The following is a 22,816-nucleotide window of genomic DNA, read 5'->3' as shown; positions in this document are numbered from 1 at the left end:
TCGGCGTTGCCGACGGCGACACCACACTCATGCGCTCCACCTCATCCCTAGGAGAGCCTTCCACTTCAGACATGCCGACACGCACGTACTGACACACCACACACTCAGGGAAAGCTCTATCTGGAGACAGTTTCCCCACAAGGCCCTTTGGAGAGACAGAGAGAGAGTATGCCAGCACACACCCAGCGCCAATAACCCCGGAGAAAAAATTTACCCAGATATAGCGCTTGTATATGTATTCACTGCGCCAAATTATGTGCCCCCCCCCCTTCTTTAAAACCCTCTGTCACCGGTGATCAGCAGGGGAGAGTCCGGGGAGCCAGCTTCTCAGCGTGTGCTGTGGAGAAAATGGTGCTGGTGAGTGCGGAGGAAGAAGCCCTGCCCACTCAGTGGCGGGCTTCGGTCCCGCTCTTTTTTAAAACCTGGCGGGGGATACTCATAAGTAAATACAATACAGTGTAAATACCCACATAGCCAGTCCAAGAGGTATAACATTGCTGCCCAGGGCGCCCCCGCCCAACAGTGGGGTATATGCAATTGCGGTCGAATTCCCGAAAATTTCGAAAAACGGGACATTTTCGCCCCCAAAAAAAAAATTCGACAATGCAATTCAGTACTTTTCGTCAAAAAAACGGACTTTCCAAAGTCGACTTTTTGAAATTCGACATTTGTCAAATTCGACATTTCTGCAATGGTACAAATGCGGCAATTCGACAAAAGTATATTCAAGTGAAGATTGTAAATTCGACGACAGTGCTTTTAGACAGTAAATTCGTCATTTTCAATCCGCCACACTTTGCTGGCGGAATCTAATAAAAAATTTTAAAAACATGTTTTTTTTATTGGTAATAGCATATCTATTTATATTAGAAGGGATTAGGTACTTGGTTTGTCTATTTTGGAGGCACAAGTATTATTTATATATTTTTAAATATACATATATTTTTTTATTTTTTTTTAATGGAATGGTAAAAATCTGGAAAAAAAAATGCATGGGGTCCCCCCTCCTAAGCATAACCAGCCTCGGGCTCTTCAAGCCGGTCCTGGTTCTAAAAATCCGGGGGGAAAACTGACAGGGGATCCCCCGTATTTTTAAAACCAGCACCGGGCTCTGCGCCTGGTGCAAAAAATACGGGGGACAAAAAGCGCAGGGGTCCCCCGTATTTTTTACACCAGCACCGGGCTCCACTAGCTGGACAGATAATGCCACAGCCGGGGGTCACTTCTATACAGCGCCCTGCGGCCGTGGCATTAAATACCCAACTAGTCACCCCTGGCCGGGGTACCCTGGAGGAGTGGGGACCCCTTCAATCAAGGGGTCCCCCCCCAGCCACCCAAGGGCCAGGGGTGAAGCCTGAGGCTGTCCCCCCCCCATCCAAGGGCTGCGGATGGGGGGCTGATAGCCTTTTGAAAAATGAAAGAATATTGTTTTTTCCAGTAGTACTACAAGTCCCAGCAAGCCTCCCCCGCAAGCTGGTACTTGGAGAACCACAAGTACCAGCATGCGGGAGAAAAACGGGCCCGCCGGTACCTGTAGTTTTACTGGAAAAAAAATACCCAAATAAAAACAGGACACGCACACCGTGAGAGTAAAACTTTATTTCACACATGTCGACACACATACTTACCTATGTTCACACGCCGACCTCTGTCCACTTGTCCAAGTAGAATCCCCGGAGTATCTGAAAATAAAATTATACTCCCCTCAATCCAGTGTCCTGTGATTTGTAATCCACGTAAAGTGGACATGGGACCCCTTTCCCCGAATGCAGAGACCCCCCGTGACTCCTGTCACAGAAAGGTCCCTTCAGCCAATCAGTAAGCGCCACTTCGTGGCTGTATGCGCGCCTGAGCTGGCAGACAGCGCATCGCACAGCTCCCTCCATTAGTTTCAATGGTGGGAACTTTGCGGTCAGCGGTGGGGTTACCCGCGGTCAGCCGCTGACCGCGGGTGACCTCACCGCTGACCGCAAAGTTCCCACCATTGAAAGTAATGGAGGGGGCTGTGCAATGCGCGTCTGAGCTTAGACGCGCAGAGCCAATCAGGTGAGTGCCACGAAGTGGCGCTTCCTGATTGGCTGAAGGGACCTTTCTGTGACAGGAGTCACGGGGGGTCTCTGCATTCGGGGAAAGGGGTCCCATGTGTAAACATGGGACCCCTTTCAGTCCGCCTGGTCCGGGTGTTCGTTTTTTTTTTTTTGCCAAGTACGTGGATTATAATAAAAGACCAGGACAATGGATCAGGTGAGTATAATTTTATTCACAGGTACCCCAGATCGTCGGCGACATTGGAGACGTGGCAGTCGGCGGGTCAACATAGGTAAGTATGTATGTGTCGGCATGTATGAAATAAACTTTTACTTTCACGGTGTCTGTGTCCTGTTTTTATTTGGGTGTTTTTTTTCCAGTAGAACTACCGGTACCAGCGGGCCCGTTTTTCTCCCGCATGCTGGTACTTGTGGTTCTCCAAGTACCAGCTTGCGGGGGAGGCTTGCTGCGACTTGTAGTACTACGGGAAAAAACAATATTCTTTCATTTTTCAAAAGGCTATCAGCCCCCCATCCGCAGCCCTTAGATGGGGGGGGGACAGCCTCGGGCTTCACCCCTGGCCCTTGGGTGGCTGGAGCGGGGGGGCATCTTGATTGAAGGGGTCCCCACTCCTCCAGGGTACCCCGGGGCCAGGGGTGACTAGTTGCGTATTTAATGCCACGGCCGCAGGGCGCTGTATAAAAGTGACCCCCGGCTGTGGCATTATCTACCCAGCTAGTGGAGCCCGATGCTGGTGTAAAAAATACGGGGGACCCCTACTCTTTTTGTCCCCCGTATTTTTTGCACCAGCACCAGGCGCAGAGCCCGGTGCTGGTTTTAAAAATACGGGTGATCCCCTGTCAGTTTTTTCCCCGGATTTTTAGAACCAGGACTGGCTCGAAGAGCCCGAGGCTGGTTATGCTTAGGAGGGGGGACCCCATGCAATTTTTTTCCGGGTTTTTTCCCGTTTAACATTTTTTCAAATCTAATCAAAATACGTCAAATTGTCCGTTTTTCGAAAGCGGGACTGTCGAATCCGTTTTTTATTGAATATGTAGAATTCCGGCACCCACCTGCCGGAATTCGACGGTCGAATTGTGTCGAATTAAAAAACGGGCGAAAAATTGCCGCGATTCGCCGGCAATTGCATATACCCCATATTGCGCTGTGTGTCTCTCTGTGTGGGAGCAATGGCGCGCAGCATTACCTCACTGAAGATCTGAAGTCTTCTGCCTTCCTATACTCACCCGGCTTCTATCTTCCGGCTCTGCGAGGACGACAGCGGTGCGGCTCTGGGACGAACCGCTAGGGGAGACCTGCGTTCTGACTCCCTCTGGAGCTAATGGTGTCCAGTAGCCTAACAAGCAGAGCCTTGAAACTCACAGAAGTAGGTCTGCTTCTCTCTCCTCAGTCCCACGATGCAGGGAGCCTGTTGCCAGCAGGTCTCCCTGAAAATAAAAAAAACTAACAAAATACTTTATTTCAGGAAGCTCAGGAGAGCTCCCTGTAATGCACCCAGACTCCTCTGGGCACAGCATTAAACTGAGGTCTGGAGGAGGGGCATAGAGGGAGGAGCCAGTGAACACCCATACCTAAGGTTCTTTTTAGTGCCCATGTCTCATGTGGAGCTAGTCTATTCCCCATGGTCCTTACGGAGTCCCCAGCATCCTCTAGGACGTAAGAGAAAAAATAAAATTGCATATTGTGTAGCTAGTTTTAGTTCCATGGCATTTAGTGTCAAGTACCTAAAGTGTGTTCGTTCTTAGACCACTTGGGTTTTGTGCAAACATAATATTTTGGTATTATTTAACTTACATTTAATTTACCGCTGTTCTTATTAACTGAAATCATGGATATATGCACTGAACGTAGTTTAAAGAAAGTTAGAGTGCAAGTAATTGTGGCAACAAAACACCTCCTGAACCTTCTTATAATCAGAGAGAGTAGGTCCACAGCAAACACCTCTTCTCCCTCACAGTGACCATAAATGTGGAACAGTGCAGTCGTTAGAACAACCACTGATTTCACCATATATATCTAGTGATTTCATACATTGATAATCGGTGTCTAATCTGCCCACACATCAGGCTGCAAAAGGCTTAATGAATTGATTGTGAGGTTCCATAAGCTTACACCCAGCCAGGGACCGCACACATGCCAATCAAGTCACTGGCCACCATAATTTCCTTTTAGGATCAAATAGGATTAGCTGTTGATTGTTCAAGAAAATCATTTTTGGAGATTATTGGGTCAAGTGAATACTTAAGCACAGGGGTCCATTTAGGAATGTAATGTTATTAGTGCAGATCATATTTGCATCAAATACATAAAGGGTTATATTGGTCTCAGTGTATCTATTAACCATTCACATGGAGAAACTTTTTGCCTATGAAATACCATTAATCGGTAGCCATCTAAACATACCCGTCCTAGGGGTTAACAACAAAACACTGCCATCTGATGTGGCTCTCTCTTGCTGCTTGAAAAATTCCCGTGGATTTTCTGTGCGCTGCGCAATAATGGCTGCAGCTTCCTGTCGTGAGGAAAGAAGAGAAACAATTAGTGAAAGCACACCTCTCCTCTTCAGGAAAGAACATTCGGAGACTGCTGCTATGAATGTGCAACTATTTTAAGTTGGTGCTCAGTCATCTGTATGCCCATGTGCACTATCGATGCGAACATACTAATGGGGCTTTGGCACCCAAGTTAATGATGCCATGTTGTAGTGAATGTAAGGCACGGTTTTCCTACAGGTGTCGCTTTATCTTGGCATCAGCTGCACAATATGCTATGCAGCAGATAAAGACTGCACGATTCCATTTCATCTCAGGCAGAGGTTTCTCCTTCTAGCGGTGCTGCTTTCTGCATTCACTTACCTTCACGTCTAGAATGTTCCAATTCCTAGTGTATGTAATATTGAAGGCAATATCCTGGGGTGTGCTTGGGAGCTTTTTGCCATACGCATATCCTTTTGTGTTACCACTGCAGCTGCTCCACCAGGATGAAAAGCACATGTGGCTGAACGCATGGACCTCATGGGAATAAGCATGTTATTGGCTATAAACTGGTAACATAATACGTTGCATAGGTGCAGCTGACAAATACTGACCCATAGACCGTGCCGTATAAATGTTATCAGTTGCAGCTATAGTGATTGCCACTCGAATATTCTAATAGTTTATTAAAATAACCTTTGCTTAAAGCAATGATATCTCCCCCTCCCCACCACCACACACAAACTTAAGGAATGGTTCACCAGAATAGACTATGGAGGACCTCCGTGAGAGGCATCAAGAGTTTTCCTCCATTTGGCAACCATGGCTGGAGTTCAAATCCTCACAACCCTACCTACTGATCGTTGGCTGAGCCCAGACATCTCTTCCTGACAGGGCTCTCATAGCTGCCTTCGCTGATGACAGTCCTTCCCCTGTTATTTTATTTGATTGCACTTTTGGGCTTCCAAATCCCCCTTCCTGTCCTAGCCCCTCCCTTTTTGTGTGCGGTCTTTACTTTTGTCGGATTTTAATATGTTCCTAATATTTAGTTTACATAGTACTGGATAATTTAAGAATTTTTGCCGTTCTGTTTTGTATTTTCATTATTATTACTATTATTATTATTATTATTATTATTATTATTATTACTAGACTATGTTGTGTGGGGCTTTTATTCCATATTTTGATGTAGTATTTTTGGTTATTTTGTAATTGATTTTGAAACGATAAACTATTTCACTAATTTTTTTTTTTAAATAACATTCGCTCCTCTTTCAGGGAACTCCAGCAACAAATAAGTGTACTGAAAAGCAGCTAATGATTTTTTAATGACAGCACATGTAGATGATTGTTTTAGCAGTCCCTTCCCTGAGACATGAGCAGCAATAATAAATTAGCAATAGCAATACCAGGGGAAATAATAGCATGAACAGCACATCAAACTACTTTAATGGTATCCTAGGGAAAATACATGCTACTGACCTCTGCTGAGGAACACTTTCATCAGCCAATCAAGGCAAGTCTTTTCTGCCTTACCTCCACTTCACTTTCTGTCCTCTTCTGCTCTGCCCCCTCCTCCTCGTCCCTCTGATCCATCTGGCAGGGTATAAACAGACAATTCTATTAACAATAATAAAGCACTGCTGGCTTATTACAAGAGATGGAAAAGGCCTAAGACTCAAAGATTCACTCACAAATATAGAGTTGCTCTGTAATCTTTTTTTTGTCTCCTCTTCCTCCTCATCTTGTAGCTTCCTTCTGTCAGTGAACCAGACAACACAACCACTAAAGTGATTTTTAAACATACAGTTAGTTTCAAGTCTTTTTTAAAAAAAAACCTATATACATGGTCTAGCCATATTATCAGTTTTTTGCATATAAAAACAATTAACAAAACCCCACTACTAATGTATTACATATTGGTTTAGAACAAAACATGTTTATGTAATCAGTAAACAAAACACAACACATTCCCTGCAATTGCATCTAACCAAAATGGAAAAAATAAAAAATAAGAATTTACTTGCCGATAATTCTATTTCTCGTAGTCCGTAGTGGATGCTGGGGACTCCGTAAGGACCATGGGGAATAGCGGCTCCGCAGGAGACTGGGCACATCTAAAGAAAGCTTTAGGACTATCTGGTGTGCACTGGCTCCTCCCCCTATGACCCTCCTCCAAGCCTCAGTTAGGATACTGTGCCCGGACGAGCGTACACAATAAGGAAGGATCTTGAATCCCGGGTAAGACTCATACCAGCCACACCAATCACACCGTACAACTTGTGATCTGAACCCAGTTAACAGCATGATAACAGAGGAGCCTCTAGAAAAGATGGCTCACTACAGCAATAACCCGATTTTTTGGTAACAATAACTATGTACCAGTATTGCAGACAATCCGCACTTGGGATGGGCGCCCAGCATCCACTACGGACTACGAGAAATAGAATTATCGGCAAGTAAATTCTTATTTTCTCTAACGTCCTAAGTGGATGCTGGGGACTCCGTAAGGACCATGGGGATTATACCAAAGCTCCCAAACGGGCGGGAGTGCGCGGATGACTCTGCAGCACCAAATGAGAGAACTCCAGGTCCTCCTCAGCCAGGGTATCAATTTTGTAGAATTTTACAAACGTATTTGCTCCTGACCAAGTAGCTGCTCGGCAAAGTTGTAAAGCCGAGACCCCTCGGGCAGCCGCCCAAGATGAGCCCACCTTCCTTGTGAAGTGGGCATTTACAGATTTTTGGCTGTGGCAGGCCTGCCACCGAATGTGCAAGCTGAATTGTACTACAAATCCAACGAGCAATAGTCTGCTTAGAAGCAGGAGCACCCAGCTTGTTGGGTGCATACAGGATAAACAGCGAGTCAGTTTTCCTGACTCCAGCCGTCCTGGAAACATATTTTCAGGGCCCTGACAACGTCTAGCAACTTGGAGTCCTCCAAGTCCCTAGTAGCCGCAGGCACCACAATAGGTTGGTTCAGGTGAAACGCTGAAACCACCTTAGGGAGAAACTGAGGACGAGTCCTCAATTCCGCCCTGTCCGAATGGAAAATCAGATAAGGGCTTTTACAGGATAAAGCAGCCAATTCTGACACGCGCCTGGCCCAGGCCAGGGCCAACAGCATGACCACTTTCCATGTGAGATATTTTAACTCCACAGATTTAAGTGGTTCAAACCAATGTGACTTTTGGAACCCAAAAACTACATTGAGATCCCAAAGTGCCACTGAAGGCACAAAAGGAGGCTGTATATGCAGTACCCCTTTTACAAACGTCTGAACTTCAGGGACTGAAGCTAGTTCTTTTTGGAAGAAAATTGACAGGGCCGAAATTTTAACCTTAATGGACCCCAATTTCAGGCCCATAGACACTCCTGTTTGCAGGAAATGTAGGAAACGACCCAGTTGAATTTCCTCCGTCGGGCCTTACTGGCCTCGCACCACGCAACATATTTTCGCCAAATGCGGTGATAATGTTTTGCGGTTACATCCTTCCTGGCTTTGATCAGGATAGGGATGACTTCATCCGGAATGCCTTTTCAGGATCCGGCGTTCAACCGCCATGCCGTCAAACGCAGCCGTGGTAAGTCTTGGAACAGACAGGGTCCTTGCTGGAGCAGGTCCCTTCTTAGAGGTAGAGGCCACGGATCCTCCGTGAGCATCTCTTGAAGTTCCGGTTACCAAGTCCTTCTTGGCCAATCCGGAGCCACGAATATAGTGCTTACTCCTCTCCATCTTATCAATCTCAGTACCTTGGGTATGAGAGGCAGAGGAGGGAACACATACACTGACTGGTACACCCACGGTGTTACCAGAACGTCTACAGTTATTGCCTGAGGGTCCCTTGACCTGGCGCAATACTTGTCGAGTTTTTCCCAACGGTTTATAATCATGTGGAAGACTTCTGGGTGAAGTCCCCACTCTCCCGGGTGGAGGTCGTGCTGAGGAAGTCTGCTTCCCAGTTGTCCACTCCCGGAATGAATACTGCTGACAGTGCTATCACATGATTTTCCGCCCAGCGAAGAATCTTGCAGCTTCTGCCATTGCCCTCCTGCTTCTTGTGCCACCTTGTCTGTTTACGTGGGTGACTGCCGTGATGTTGTCCGACTGGATCAACACCGGCTGACCTTGAAGCAGAGGACTTGCTAAGCTTAGAGCATTGTAAATGGCCCTTAGCTTTAGGATATTTATGTGAAGTGATGTCTCCAGACTTGACCATAAGCTCTGGATATTCCTTCCCTGTGTGACTGCTCCCCAGCCTCGCAGGCTGGCATCCGTGGTCACCAGGACCCAGTCCTGAATGCCGAATCTGCGGCCCTCTAGAAGATGAGCACTCTGCAACCACCACAGGAGGGACACCCTTGTCCTTGGTGACAGGGTTATCCGCTGATGCATCTGAAGATGCGACCCGGACCATTTGTCCAGCAGGTCCCACTGGAAAATTCTTGCGTGGAATCTGCCGAATGGGATTGCTTCTTAGGAAGCCACCATTTTACCCAGAACCCTTGTGCATTGATGCACTGAGACTTGGCTCGGTTTTAGGAGGTTCCTGACTAGCTCGGATAACTCCCTGGCTTTTTCCTCCGGGAGAAAAGCCTTTTTCTGGACTGTGTCCAGGATCATCCCTAGGAACAGAAGACAAGTCGTCGGAACCAGCTGCGATTTTGGAATATTGAGAATCCAATCGTGCTGCCGCAACACTACCTGAAATAGTGCTACACCGACCTCCACCTGTTCCCTGGATCTTACCCTTATCAGGGAATCGTCCAAGTAAAGGATAACTAAAATTCCCTTCCTTCGAAGGAATATCATCATTTCGGCCATTACTTTGGTAAAGACCCGGGGTGCCGTGGACCATCCATACGGCAGCGTCTGAACTGATAGTGACAGTTCCGTACCATAAACCTGAGGTACCCTTGATGAGAAGGGTAAATTTTGACATGAAGGTAAGTATCCTTGATGTCCCGAGACATCATGTAGTCCCCTTCTTCCAGGTTCGCAATCACTGCTCTGAGTGACTCAATCTTGAATTTGAACCTCTGTATGTAAGTGTTCAAAGATTTTAGATTTAGAATAGGTCTCACCGAGCCGTCCGGCTTCGGTACCACAACAGTGTGGAATAATACCCCGTTCCCTGTTGCAGGAGGGGTACCTTGTTATCACCTGCTGGGAATACAGCTTGTGAATGGCTTCCAAAACAGTCTCCCTGTCAGAAGGAGACATCGGTAAAGCCGACTTTAGGAAACGGCGAGGGGGAGACGTCTCGAATTCTAATTTGTACCCCTGAGATATCACCTGAAGGATCCAGGGGTCTAATTGCGAGTGAGCCCACTGCGCGCTGAAATTCATTGAGACGGGACCCCCACCGTGCCTAATTCTGCTTGTAAAGCCCCAGCGTCATACTGAGGGCTTGGCAGAGGCGGGAGAGGGTTTCTGTTCCTGGGAACTGGCTGATTTCTGCAGCCTTTTTCCTCTCCCTCTGTCACGGGGCAGAAATGAGGAATCTTTTGCCCGCTTGTCCACGAAAAGACTGCGCCTGATAATACGGCGTCTTCTCATGTTGAGAGGCGACCTGGGGTACAAACGTGGATTTCCCAGCTGTTGCCGTGGCCACCAGGTCTGAAAGACCGACCCCAAATAACTCCTCCCTTTAATAAGGCAATACTTCCAAATGCCGTTTGGAATACGCATCACCTGACCACTGACGTGTCCATAACCCTCTACTGGTAGAAATGGACAACGCACTTTGACTTGATGCCAGTCGGCAAATATTCCGCTGTGCATCACGCATATATAGAAATGCATCTTTTAAATGCTCTATAGGCAATAATATACTGTCCCTATCTAGGGTATCAATATTTTCAGTCAGGGAATCCGACCACGCCAACCCAGCACTGCACATCCAGGCTGAGGCGATTGCTGGTCGCAGTATAACACCAGTATGTGTGTAAATACATTTTAGGATACCCTCCTGCTTTCTATCAGCAGGATCCTTAAGGGCGGCCATCTCAGGAGAGGGTAGAGCCCTTACAAGCGTGTGAGCGCTTTATCCACCCTAGGGGGTGTTTCCCAACGCACCCTAACCTCTGGCGGGAAAGGATATAATGCCAATAACATTTTAGAAATTATCAGTTGTTATCGGGGGAAAACCACGCATCATCACACACCTCATTTAATTTCTCAGATTCAGGAAAACTACAGGTAGTTTTTCCTCACCGAACATAATACCCCTTTTTGGTGGTACTCGTATTATCAGAAATGTGTAAAAACATATTTCATTGCCTCAAATCATGTAACGTGTGGCCCTACTGGAAGTCACATTTGTCTCTTCACCGTCGACACTGGAGTCAGTATCCGTGTCGGCGTCTATATCTGCCATATGAGGTAACGGGCGCTTTAGAGCCCCTGACGACCTATGAGACGTCTGGACAGGCACAAGCTGAGTAGCCGGCTGTCTCATGTCAACCACTGTCTTTTATACAGAGCTGACACTGTCACGTAATTCCTTCCAACAGTTCATCCACTCAGGTGTCGACCCCCTAGGGGGTGACATCACTATTACAGGCAATCTGCTCCGTCTCCACTTTTTCTCCTCATACATGTCGACACAAATGTACTGACATACAGCACACACACAGGGAATGCTCTGATAGAGGACAGGACCCCACTAGCCCTTTGGGGAGACAGAGGGAGAGTTTGCCAGCACACACCAGAGCGCTATATATATATATATATATATATATATATACACACAGGGATAACCTTATAAAAGTGTTTTTCCCCTTATAGCTGCTGTATCTTTAATACTGCGCGTAATTAGTGCCCCCCCTCTCTTTTTTAACCTTTTCTGTAGTGTAGTGACTGCAGGGGAGAGACAGGGAGCTTCCCTCCAACGGAGTTGTGAGGGAAAATGGAGCCAGTGTGCTGAGGAGATAAGGCCGCCGATAAGGGGGCGGAGCCTATCTCCCGTTTTTTTATGTAATTTAGCAGGGGTTAAATGCATCCATATAGCCCAGGAGCTATATGTGATGCATTTTTTGCCATCCAAGGTGTTTATTATTGCGTCTCAGGGCGCCCCCCCCAGCGCCCTGCACCCTCAGTGACCGGAGTGTGAAGTGTGCTGAGAGCAATGGCGCACAGCTGCAGTGCTGTGCGCTACCTTGTTGAAGACAGGACGTCTTCTGCCGCCGATTTTCCGGACCTCTTCTGCCTTCTGGCTCTGTAAGGGGGCCGGCGGCGCGGCTCTGGGACCCATCCAGGCTGGACCTGTGATCGTCCCTATGGAGCTAATGTCCAGTAGCCTAAGAAGCCCAATCCACTCTGCACGCAGGTGAGTTCGCTTCTTCTCCCCTTAGTCCCTCGATGCAGTGAGCCTGTTGCCAGCAGGTCTCACTGAAAATAAAAAACCTAAACTAAAACTTTCACTAAGAAGCTCAGGAGAGCCCCTAGTGTGCACCCTTCTCGTTCGGGCACAAAGATCTAACAGAGGCTTGGAGGAGGGTCATAGGGGGAGGAGCCAGTGCACACCAGATAGTCCTAAAGCTTTCTTTAGATGTGCCCAGTCTCCTGCGGAGCTGCTATTCCCCATGGTCCTTACGGAGTCCCCAGCATCCACTTAGGACGTTAGAGAAATAAATGACTGTTCTTGCATTCCTGAATGATATTCTGGTACTGCTTTGAAACTTTCATATAAATATCCATGTGTACACAATTTTCATGTTCCCATTTGGTTAAAGAAAGTAGATACCTGTGTTCCTCTATCTGCTGCTCTCTTTCTTGGTAACGTTTCTCGCGTTCTTCTTGTTCTTTCCGCTCCTGCTCCATGCGTTCCTGCTCAAAGCGTAGCCTCTCTTCAAGAGCCTTTTGCCTCTCTTCCTGCTTCCTCTCCTCCTCCTCTCTCTGGCGGGCACAGAACCGCAGGAGTGTGAGTGACCAGGAGACAGTAAATAAACCAATAGCCAAAGATGGGGAAAAAAACACATATCCAATGCAGTCACATAAAGGAACAAAGAATATTTTATTACTTCCAGAATTCATTTGGAAAGTGGATTAGAAGCTAAGCCTTAAATATCCCAATCAGGCCACTAAATTATAAGGCCCCACAACAAGACCACAAAGCCATTCAATTTCCTAGATGCAGAAATTAGGACATTGATAAGTTATTTTATAGTATTTGTTAATGTTATGAATCTATGCTATGTGGTAGAGCACACATCCCTTAAACCTCCAAGATGACAGCATATTAGCCTTCAAAATAATTCTAAAATACAATTAATCATAGAAAGACACAAAATCAATAATAAAGCAAGCAAGCATTTTAAACAAGTGTTACAGACTATAACAAACATATCTGATGAGAAGCTTGGGCCCACAGATGAAGGTTTGAAGGACCACCTGTTGTCATGCATAGGAGAAGTGTCTGAGGAAGGGTTAAAATACAGGCTTAACTACAACATTAATTAAGAATGATTACTTTTTTCAAACCGCACATTTAATTGGATTTATCAGCACAAGAAGCCAAAAAAAAGGTGCTATAATGCTATAGGTCTTGAAAATTTCAGTTAAGAGAGTAAAGAACATTGAATTATTGAAGATCAAAACATGAGAAGTATGTGAAATGAGGAGTGAAAAAGGAAAATGAAATAAGGTGCATTCATTCAAGAATGGAGGTACATAAAACTTTTACTTTTGCTTGCTCCCAGAACTGTTCCCTATTGAGCCGTTTCATTTCCACAGCTGCATTTGTTTTCTGGTAATTGGTTCCCTGTGTAGGAGAGAAATCGTGAGATTTCCAATAAGCACATACACCCCACTGATTCTGCCATCCACATGCTGGTGTTTACTCACCACAGGATCACCACTTCCCTCTTCTCGGACCTGCAGCCGCTGTAGGACAGGACTAGCAAGTCGTCCAGAGCCATTGGATAGGCGCTGACTGATGGCCATAGGATCTATGTCCTCCACACTGCTGGCATTCACTATGACATCCACACCCTACAGAATGAGATCACCAACAGAATAAAACGGGAAGATCAAAAACCAAAACTATCAGGCTGAGCTGGCCATCTTGTTATATAAGAAATGGTTCTTATTATTGATACCGGCATAATCCTCACCTGGAAAAAATCTGCCACCTGTGCTACATGACTGGCACATGCACACTTCCTGGCATCAGGTACATCTTCACCAACCTAAAGAGAAAAGGAGAATGGTAATGCTCACTTGCTAACCTTGGGACAGTGTCGTGTATACACACAACTTAACACTATAGAAACAATACACTTGGAAGTGACTAAAATTCCAGATCTCATGCAGAGAGGATTAAAAAAGGTTTACAAAGCTTGGTGTATTGAGAATAACCTCACTTAGCAAACGAAAAACATACAAAATAGATTTCACTGCCCATTACACTGTAATCTTAGGTACAACACAGTGAGCAGAATGTCTGGATAACATATTCTAGCAGAGTTGCCTTCTGGGTAAAATCCAGAATTGAGTAATTGCTAATACTCTGAAATATATGTTGCCACTAGGGGGCAGCAACAGTACTACAAACTGTACACAGTATAACCATATTATCCTTGGCAATGATTACAGCCTCTAGTTTCTTATAGCAGACAGGATACAGAGTACCATCCAGTAATTTAATTTTACAAGTGGCTCTGGAGTTAGAAAAAAAACTGTAAGAACATTTTTATAAAATTGGTGGGATTATTAAATCAGGAACACTGTAGTTAAGATAGTTAACACGAAAGTAAAAATTTTAAATAGGCATCCTCCATTACAAGTCTATTGATTACTTCCAACTAAAAGCAGATAAGAAACAATAACATGACATCATTTAATGTACAAAGCAAAGGGTTATACAGGTCACAATGATAAAATGGTATAATATTTGCAGAATCACTGATTTGCTGAATCAGGGATCTATTCACGAAGCTCATTCTACGCAATAAGCACAGAAAGTCTGCTGTAAGACCGTCACTATTATGTATAGTATATTGATGAAAGTCAGTGACTTCTGATACAGGACAAATGTTCAAATGCATGTCAAAGTCCTAACATTTACAGAAACACAATGTAGTCCCCCATCCTCTAACATGACCAACTGCATTTATCTGGTGTAGTTGCCAGTTATTAGACAAGCATGCTTTGATAGAACATCTACCTTTACAAAACTGCAACTACTGAATCCAAAATAGTCAAAAATAACTAAAAATGAGGGATACGGTCGTTAGGTCGACAGTCATTAGGTCGACCACTGAAGGTCGACATGCATTAGGTCGACATGGTCAATAGGTCGACATGTACTAGGTCAACGGGTCAAAAGGTCGACATGAGTTTTTCACCTTTTTGTTTTCATTTTTTTTACTTTCATACTTGACGATCCAGTTGGGAACGGTAACCTGTGCCGAGCGCAGTGGTAGTGGAGCGAGGTGAGGCACCTTGCCCGAAGCATAGCAAGCGAAGCGAGCCAAGCGAGGGGACACAGTGCACTAATTGGGTTTCCCTGTCACTTTATGAAGAAAACAACACCAAAAACCCATGTCGACCTAATGACCATGTTGACCTATTGTCCCCGTCTACCTAATGCATGTCGACCTTCCATCGTCAACCTAAGTTGAGTCGACCAAACGACCCATACCCAAAAATTAAATACAATAGCATCTCTATTCTGACAATTTGGCTCCAGGGGTGAGTATGTAAGAAATCAGGCACAATGATAAAACTGTACACACTCTTGTCAAATGCGGTTCTCCACTTTTCAATTGTCGCCAACTTGCTTTGAACATTAACATGGTGGGGGTGATCCGCATCTTATCTTAGATTAAGCAGGGCCCATCGTAATTTGGGATCTCCACCAATTAGCTGCTGGATTTTACTTACAAAAGATGACACAGATCATAAGTAAGGAACCTGCTCAATCCAAAAAAGGTTTTGGGTACATAGGGGGGTGAGGGTCAGCTAAAGTACTATTTGAGACTTAGGATGGAAACTAACCTAAATATTTTAAAGGAGAAAACCCATTTAATGTTTTTGGTACATTGGCAAAAAGTAACATTTAGTAAATTCCCTCGATCCCAAAGTTGCCCCTACTGTTAAAAAAAAAAAAAATTAGGATAGAATATTGCATCATCTAGAAGCTTTAATGCCAGACTGACACCAACTTATCACTTCTTGAACAAAAAACAAATAAGCTAATTAAATTACTCCATCCTCACACAGGATTATATTGGGAATAAGGGTTCCATAGAGCATTTCACACTTGCAGTTCATGAACAAACTCCACCACACATGTTGTATGGCACCTGACAACCCGTACGATGAGCAACTTCCTTCCTTTCTGGATGTCCTGGATGGAGATCACCAAAACCTTAGCAGCAAGCAAAGTATTACATCAGAGTAATCTTCTGACATCATGGTCTCATTTCGGTCCTACAATTAATGAGTTTCTCCTTCATAACTCATTTTTAGGTGATCACTTTAGAATAATGTATCCAAATGTATGGAGGAGATAATGCAGCAAGTTCTTTCAGATCCTATTATGGTTCTGTACAAATATACCATTATATATGTGAGCTGGTCGCACCATGCTGCGTGCTTTTAAATTTGAAATATTCCCATCCTGGAAATTGCAATTCAAAGCAAATATGTATGAAGTAATGCCGAGGCACAGACATAAAAATAATATAAAGCATGAATCTCTGAACGTTCTCTCTCACCCAGTTGATGAGCACATATCGAGCTAGCATTGCATGGGGCTCCTTCACACTGCAGAAGCCATACATCACTTTCTGGATCTCAAAATGGCTTGCAAGGCCATGCAAGCCACCACCTGCAATAACCAAGAGAGACGGAACAAAAGCTATAAGTAAGGAGAGCTAGCATGACACGGAGTGCAAGTTATTTGTTGGCTGTGGCAGGGGGGGAAACAAAATAAAAAGCATGCAAACTACAGCACTGTTTCAGACTTGAAATGTAATCAAAGTAACTTTTACGGTAGATTGTTCTAAGAAATCCAGGGGAGGGAAATCTGAATACTAGATGATTGTAATTCTACTTCCAACCTCCGGGGCTGGCTGCAGGGACAATCCACAGACAATATACACATCACTCTTCCCATTTCCCCAGCATTGTCTTTTAGATGATAGTCAAATACTGCCTACCAGATTATAGAGTGAAGCGGACGAACAAAATTACGGATGAAAGTAGCTGTAGCTTGAAGATGGTACCTGTCTATTAGGTTTTGATTTCAACTCACAACCACCCTGCAGTTGTAAAAGTGTCACCTGCTGAGAGGGGTTCGGCATGGGATCTTGGTATTGAGAATGCCTCCAGGGGATGGGGCAATTATTTCAGCCCTCTCCTAACACCCCTGGGTTGCTGGCCAGGGCTAAAACTCTGGGGGTGGCAGCTACAGCTAACACCCCCTTCCCCCCCCCCCCCGTCTTAATGCCTAACCCTAAACACCCTCCGCCCCCGGGCCCTAGCTCCAACAGTGAACCAGATACTCACCTTCAGCATGTCGGTGGTCGGAGTTTCATCAATGGGATTCCGAGTGGTGTCTAAATTCCAGGATAAGGCAGCATGCCAGTGAGGTTTCCTTACAGGGAAAATCTCTTGTATAAAGTTTTACAAGATCATGTATAATGTAGTGATGAATGCAAGCTATTTCTCTCTAATCTTCCTCAGGTTTAAATGCAGTAAGCCTGCTGTGTATTAGCAAGAGACTTCTAAGTAAAACTTTGGAATCCACTCAAATCGTAACAGAATAGACACATATATTTGTGGAAGTTACCAGTTTTATGTTTATGCAATTGGTAAGGTGCTATAAAAACAAAATTATTATTAATAAAACGAAATTATTTTTAATATTTTTTTTTTTTTTTTTTTGAGGGAGCATTCACACCAGTGCAACTAAGAAATACTTAGGGGGTATTTATCAAAGCATGGATAGGGATAAAGTGGAGAGTTATGCAGCACTAACCAATCAGCTTCTAACTCTCATTGTACAGGCTGTGCTTGGAAAATGGGGTGTAGTATGGTATGCCGGCGGCCGGGATCCCGGCGACCGGCATACAGACAGTGTGGCGAGAGCAAAGGAGCCCCTTGCTGGCTTGCTGCGCTCGCCACGCTGCGGGCACGGTGGCGCGCTACGCTATTTATTCTCCCTCCAGGGGGGTCGTGGACCCCCACGAGGGAGAATAGCTGTCGGTATGCCGGGTGTCGGGATCCCGGCGCCGGTATACTGTGCTCCGAGATCCCGACATTCGGCATACTGAAGACCACCCTGGAAAATGATAGGAGCTGATTGGTTAATACTTTACTTTATCAAAAACAAATATAGTTGCAGTTCACTTTTCAACAAATTGTAATTACAGTATCTGGTGGGGTTCTCTCCCACTCTTCATAGCTCGTTTCTGCGAGCAAATATGCTCCTTCAGGGTTCCCACATTCTGCATAGGACACACATATAGCTCACCTCCCCTGACTTTGTTCTCATGCTCTGTTATACTGTATGTCAGTCAAACTGCCTTTCTGATTATTTCCAACGCTGCCTAAAACTCAACATGTCCACCCCATAGGAGCTCATCTACCTCCCTCACAGCCGATATCAAAATCTCTGTAGTAATGTGATGTACCCTGCATCGAAACCAAACCATTCTTTAAAATATGTTGAAACCAGCTATCCAATAATTTTCCCTTTAATAATTTGGGATTATTCGGCTGGAGGTGCTCCAACAATCATGTTTAAACCTAATAAAACAAACAAACAAAGACCGGCAGTGGCCGGAGAAAGACAGGGATTGCCTTTTTTGGAGCACTCTTTTAAATAATTGTAAATTATTTAAAAGAGTGCTCCAAAAAAGGCAATCCCTGTCTTTTTCCGGCCACTGCCGGTCTTTCTTTGTTTATTAGGATATCACAATCTCCCCTTCTCCCCAAGCCCTCACAGTTCCTCCGCTTCACCCCACACATCCAATCTCTTGCACATCCTCCTTTAAAAACACTGCCAGAATACACCGCTCTCTCACACAGTACTGTGGCAGAACCCTTCTTTATGCTCTTATATCCTTCCACCTTGACTACTGCAGCCTCCTATCTGGCATTCCCATCACCAGTCTTTCTGCTCTACAATCAATCCTTAATGTCATGGCAAGAATGAGTTTCCTCTCTCACTGCAGCACTCTGTAAATTCCTACATGGACTCCCCATTTCCTCCAGATTTTATTACAAGCTTCTCCCCCCCTCCTTTATAAATCTGACTCTGACCTACAACTCTTCTCCTCTATAATAGCCACCTCCAAGACTTCTCCTGTGGAGTTTCCAAATATGCAATGCCTAAAGGAGGGTACACACGCAGAGATCCGTGCTTAATTTCCTAAGAAATTAAGCACGGGTCTCTCAGTGTGTATGCTCCACAGCGATGCAAGGCCCACACGCCGCTATCATCTGTACTAGATGGGCCCAATCAGGTAGATCGCTCACTTCACCGCTGTGATAAGTGAGCACCCCCCCATCCTCCCCCCCCCCCCCCCCTCGCTCAGCACACATCACGCTGTGTACTGAGCGGGGGGAGAGATGTGTGCTGAGCGGTCTGTGCTAGATCGCTCAGCACACATCTCCCCGTGTGTACGGGCCTTTACACCCCACCTGATTACACTATCCCAAACTAAATCTTTTCCCAACAAGTTCTTAAAACCAACCTCTGTACTATAGCCTAACCTACCCCTCCATCTGAGACTACGCTACTTCTACCGGCTAGAGTCCCATGTTCACTCTTTGCCCCTCTAACTGATTTTCTCAATATTTTTGTGATTTGTAACCAACTGTCCGTATACACACTAATTATACTACAGCGAAGTATATGCATTCTTTACTACATTCATATCAGGCTTTTTACCACTTACCCCCTGATGCTGCCAGCATGAGGTTGTCTGTGCCATCTTCGTATGTGTACAATGCCCTGTAAGGGAGAGAGTTAATTAACGTTACAAAACTAATAGGACTAGGATTGTTTTCTCTTAACACCCCCCCCCCCCACACACACACACACAAACACACATGTCATTTCAGCATTTCATGCCTCCTTGATGCTCAGAAGACCACACAATATCTACAATACTAGTAGTAAGTAGCCTATGATCCGTGTTGGTAGAAAATATACTAAGCTTGTTCGTCTCTTTAGCCTATATATGGAAAGATTATATTTTTTAGTCAGGCTATATAGTTCTATACTACATAGTAACTGATGCTATATTTAGGGTTCAACTAACATACTCCCCCTCAAAACATTTCACAGAAAAATGCTGCTCAAACATTTGCTGTAGTATGTTTAAATAATTACACAGTGCTGAACGCATAATGGACCAACTGAGGTACCGTGTAGAATTGGGTATTTGGAGGCTGTATGTACGTACGTACGTACGTACGTACGTACGTACGAATGTATATTTATAGATATAGTTATAGAGAACTATCTATAAATAGGGACAGAGAAATATATAAATCTATATTTGCATATGAATAAAATACATTATAATTTTCCTATAAACATAAGCATCAACATTGAACGTTATGCAAAATCACCCCCAATGTTTTCTAAGTGACTCTACTTTTGTTTGTTTTGACGTTGACAACCACAAAGACCTAACATCAATTAATATTAACCTATAAAAATAAAAAATAAAAAAAGGTAACCATACATATTGTAAGCAACCAACTTTGCAATACTGATGGTCACCTTAGATCACAGCTAATTTGATGTATTAGCTTTGTGAAAAGGATTTTTTGAGAGTGTTGATAATGGTAATTTCTGCTATTACTTATAATTACCCAGTCACAGTGTAATATATAGCCCATGCTATCAATCTGATCTTTGAACTTGCACTTGTCCAGTGATAACAGTGGGATCAGTATGAAATACCTCCAATCAAAATCCCGACATGGACTAAATACAGACATTTCAATAAAAAAAATCATGAAAAACTCATGTCGACTTTTTGCACCATCGACATTATAAATGTTGGTATTTTGACCTTGTCGGTATTTTCAATGTTGGGATTTTCACCTTGTTGGTAATTAGACCGTCGGTATTTTGACCATGTCAGGTTTTTCACCTTGTCAGGATTTTGACAGTCGGGATTTTGATGGTCTGTAAATTGACTGCGTCCCATAACAGCATGCCAAAAATTCTGCTACAATAAGCATGGGCATAATTTCCTAGGTGGCAGCTGCTAGGTCCAATGTTGCTGCCACCCATTCTTCTCTGGACATTGGTAAACCAGATAAATCTTTCAAGAACCTCACGCAACCTGTAATGAAGTGACTACATAATACACGTGACTGTACAAATGTTTCAATGTGATAAGCATACAGGAGAAAGACATGGAGAAAACTAGCTAATGTACAGTATAATGGTTTAGGGATCTTTTTACTAAGCCTCGGAGAGAGATACTGTGAAGAGAGATAAAGTACAAGCCGAGCAGCTTGTAACTGCCATGTTACAGGCTGTGTTTGAAAAATTACCGCTTATTGGTTGGTGCTTTATTGCTCTCCAAGGCAGGGTCCACAGACCCCGCTTTATTTTATTTAGGCTTCCCCAGCTGCAGTACCGTGTGTTGTGCGATATAAAGCAAAGTATGATCTCTCCACCAAAACATATATTTCAAGTTATATCCTTGTTGGGTATGGAGGATTGATTATCCGTGTCAAAGGGCTTTCTAGGACTCCACAACACACAGATCAGATTTAGGATCATGAACACAGAAGCACACAAATCGTGTGTCAGAGGTGCCCAGGCAAACCCTAGGACGCCATCTCCATGCTGGTCAGCAAAATAACCTGCACTGGAAACAGTCAGTGAGTGAGTCACTAGATGAAGCGGGCAGAGGCACCATCCCCTCGCACTCAAATTATTCCAGCCCCAAGAGGAACTGAGGGTGGATCAATGCCGTCAGGGCCTGATTAATGCTTCTGGATGCCCTAAGCTAATACACTTAGTGCCTGCTGTGATGTTGCTAAACACACAGCACAGTGTGTATGCATGCTGAGGAAATCACCATTCATACTACACAGTGCAGGTAACAAAGGTTATATAGTGGACATATTTATGATTGGGATCTACTGGTCTAATGATATTTGTGAAATGTATAAAAAGACTTCTGAGGAATGCAAGGAAGACTACGTATAATCGCAAGCACTCTTCAGGCTACCCCGATGGCGCAACAGCACAATGTACATAAAGCAAAGGTTTCAGCAATAAGTTACATGGTCACATCGCCACAGCCATCTGTTAGTCACTTTAAAAACTTAATCAGGGGCATATTAAGAGAGGAGGGTGCCCATATGCAGTGTCAGGCTGGGCCCCCTCCTCTCTAGCTGGCAGCGCAGAGGGACACTGAGCACTAGGGCTAGGAGACCCTAGAACTGTACCAGAGTCCAGCACGCATGCGTAGGTCTACAGAAAAATGTTATAGTGGCTACTTTCCTGGAAATGTATCTACTGTCCATCCGCACACCTAGCACCCATTACAGACACGCCACTGTCATCAATGGCTGGATAACTAAAAAGCTCCTTTCATTACACTATGTGGCCTCTGCCAACATGGAACGAATCAGATCTTCATTTTATTTGCCCTGCTCAGAGGAAGAGAATGTGGAGTTCCCTCATGTTCAGTGTGAGCAGGAAAGAGATGGCCAGGTCATAGATAAATGTGGTGAGGTAGGGTGTGTGTTTTGAGGGGGGAGACCATCATAAGATTTAGGACATAAAACTTTACACGTCCCCTGAGTGATCCGCACCCCCCCCTCCCCCCCCCAAAAAAACCCAACCTCTCCACGCCGATGCTTGCCATGCCCCTCCAGTGGTTCTATCCAGTATAATTCTCTAGATTTCCCAGGATGCACACCCTAATGAACTGTGCTACACATGCTCATGAATGTGTATGAACCAGTGGAATTTGTCAGAGGGAAAGTAACAATCCTAACTACAGAAGTCAGGTTTAGCGTTCCACACCATAGACCAGGGATGGGGAACCTTTGGCTCTCCAGCTGTTGCTGAACTACACATACCAACATGCCTTGCTACAGTTTTGCTATTTGGCCATGCAAAAACTGTTGCAGGGCATGCTGGGATGTGTAGTTCAACAACAGCTGGAGGGCCAAAGGTTCCCCATCCCTGCCATAGACCAAGTACTGTGGTTTATGACATATCAGAGTTCTAATGAAAAAAATTAGGTTGGAACATGGTCTGTGCCACTTGGAGAGTAGCTAATGCACACTCTATGGT

At 44.7% G+C, this 22,816-nt stretch overlaps 1 protein-coding gene across 5 annotated transcripts in view; it reads right to left on the bottom strand.

Moving 5' to 3' along the window:
- DBN1 (drebrin 1) overlaps nt 1–22,816 on the bottom strand; it is a 120,917-nt gene that overhangs the window by 14,793 nt on the left and 83,308 nt on the right. For 2 of the 5 annotated variants that reach the window (XM_063927977.1, XM_063927976.1), the window contains exons 2-10: nt 19,437–19,492; nt 16,248–16,360; nt 13,641–13,715; nt 13,372–13,518; nt 13,211–13,288; nt 12,272–12,423; nt 6,218–6,308; nt 6,060–6,143; nt 4,453–4,561 (exon numbers count right to left, since the gene is read on the bottom strand). In XM_063927977.1, the coding sequence (XP_063784047.1) occupies nt 4,453–4,561; nt 6,060–6,143; nt 6,218–6,308; nt 12,272–12,423; nt 13,211–13,288; nt 13,372–13,518; nt 13,641–13,715; nt 16,248–16,360; nt 19,437–19,492 (905 nt within the window). The remainder of the gene's footprint in view (nt 1–4,452; nt 4,562–6,059; nt 6,144–6,217; nt 6,309–12,271; nt 12,424–13,210; nt 13,289–13,371; nt 13,519–13,640; nt 13,716–16,247; nt 16,361–19,436; nt 19,493–22,816) is intronic. The other 3 variants (XM_063927978.1, XM_063927974.1, XM_063927975.1) reach the window with 3 other exon arrangements.

Source organism: Pseudophryne corroboree, chromosome 6, assembly GCF_028390025.1.
Source record: "Pseudophryne corroboree isolate aPseCor3 chromosome 6, aPseCor3.hap2, whole genome shotgun sequence".
Taxonomy (NCBI): domain Eukaryota; kingdom Metazoa; phylum Chordata; class Amphibia; order Anura; family Myobatrachidae; genus Pseudophryne; species Pseudophryne corroboree.
The sequence above is the reverse complement of the archived record's forward strand: the minus strand, read 5'-3'. Positions and strand labels throughout refer to the sequence as shown.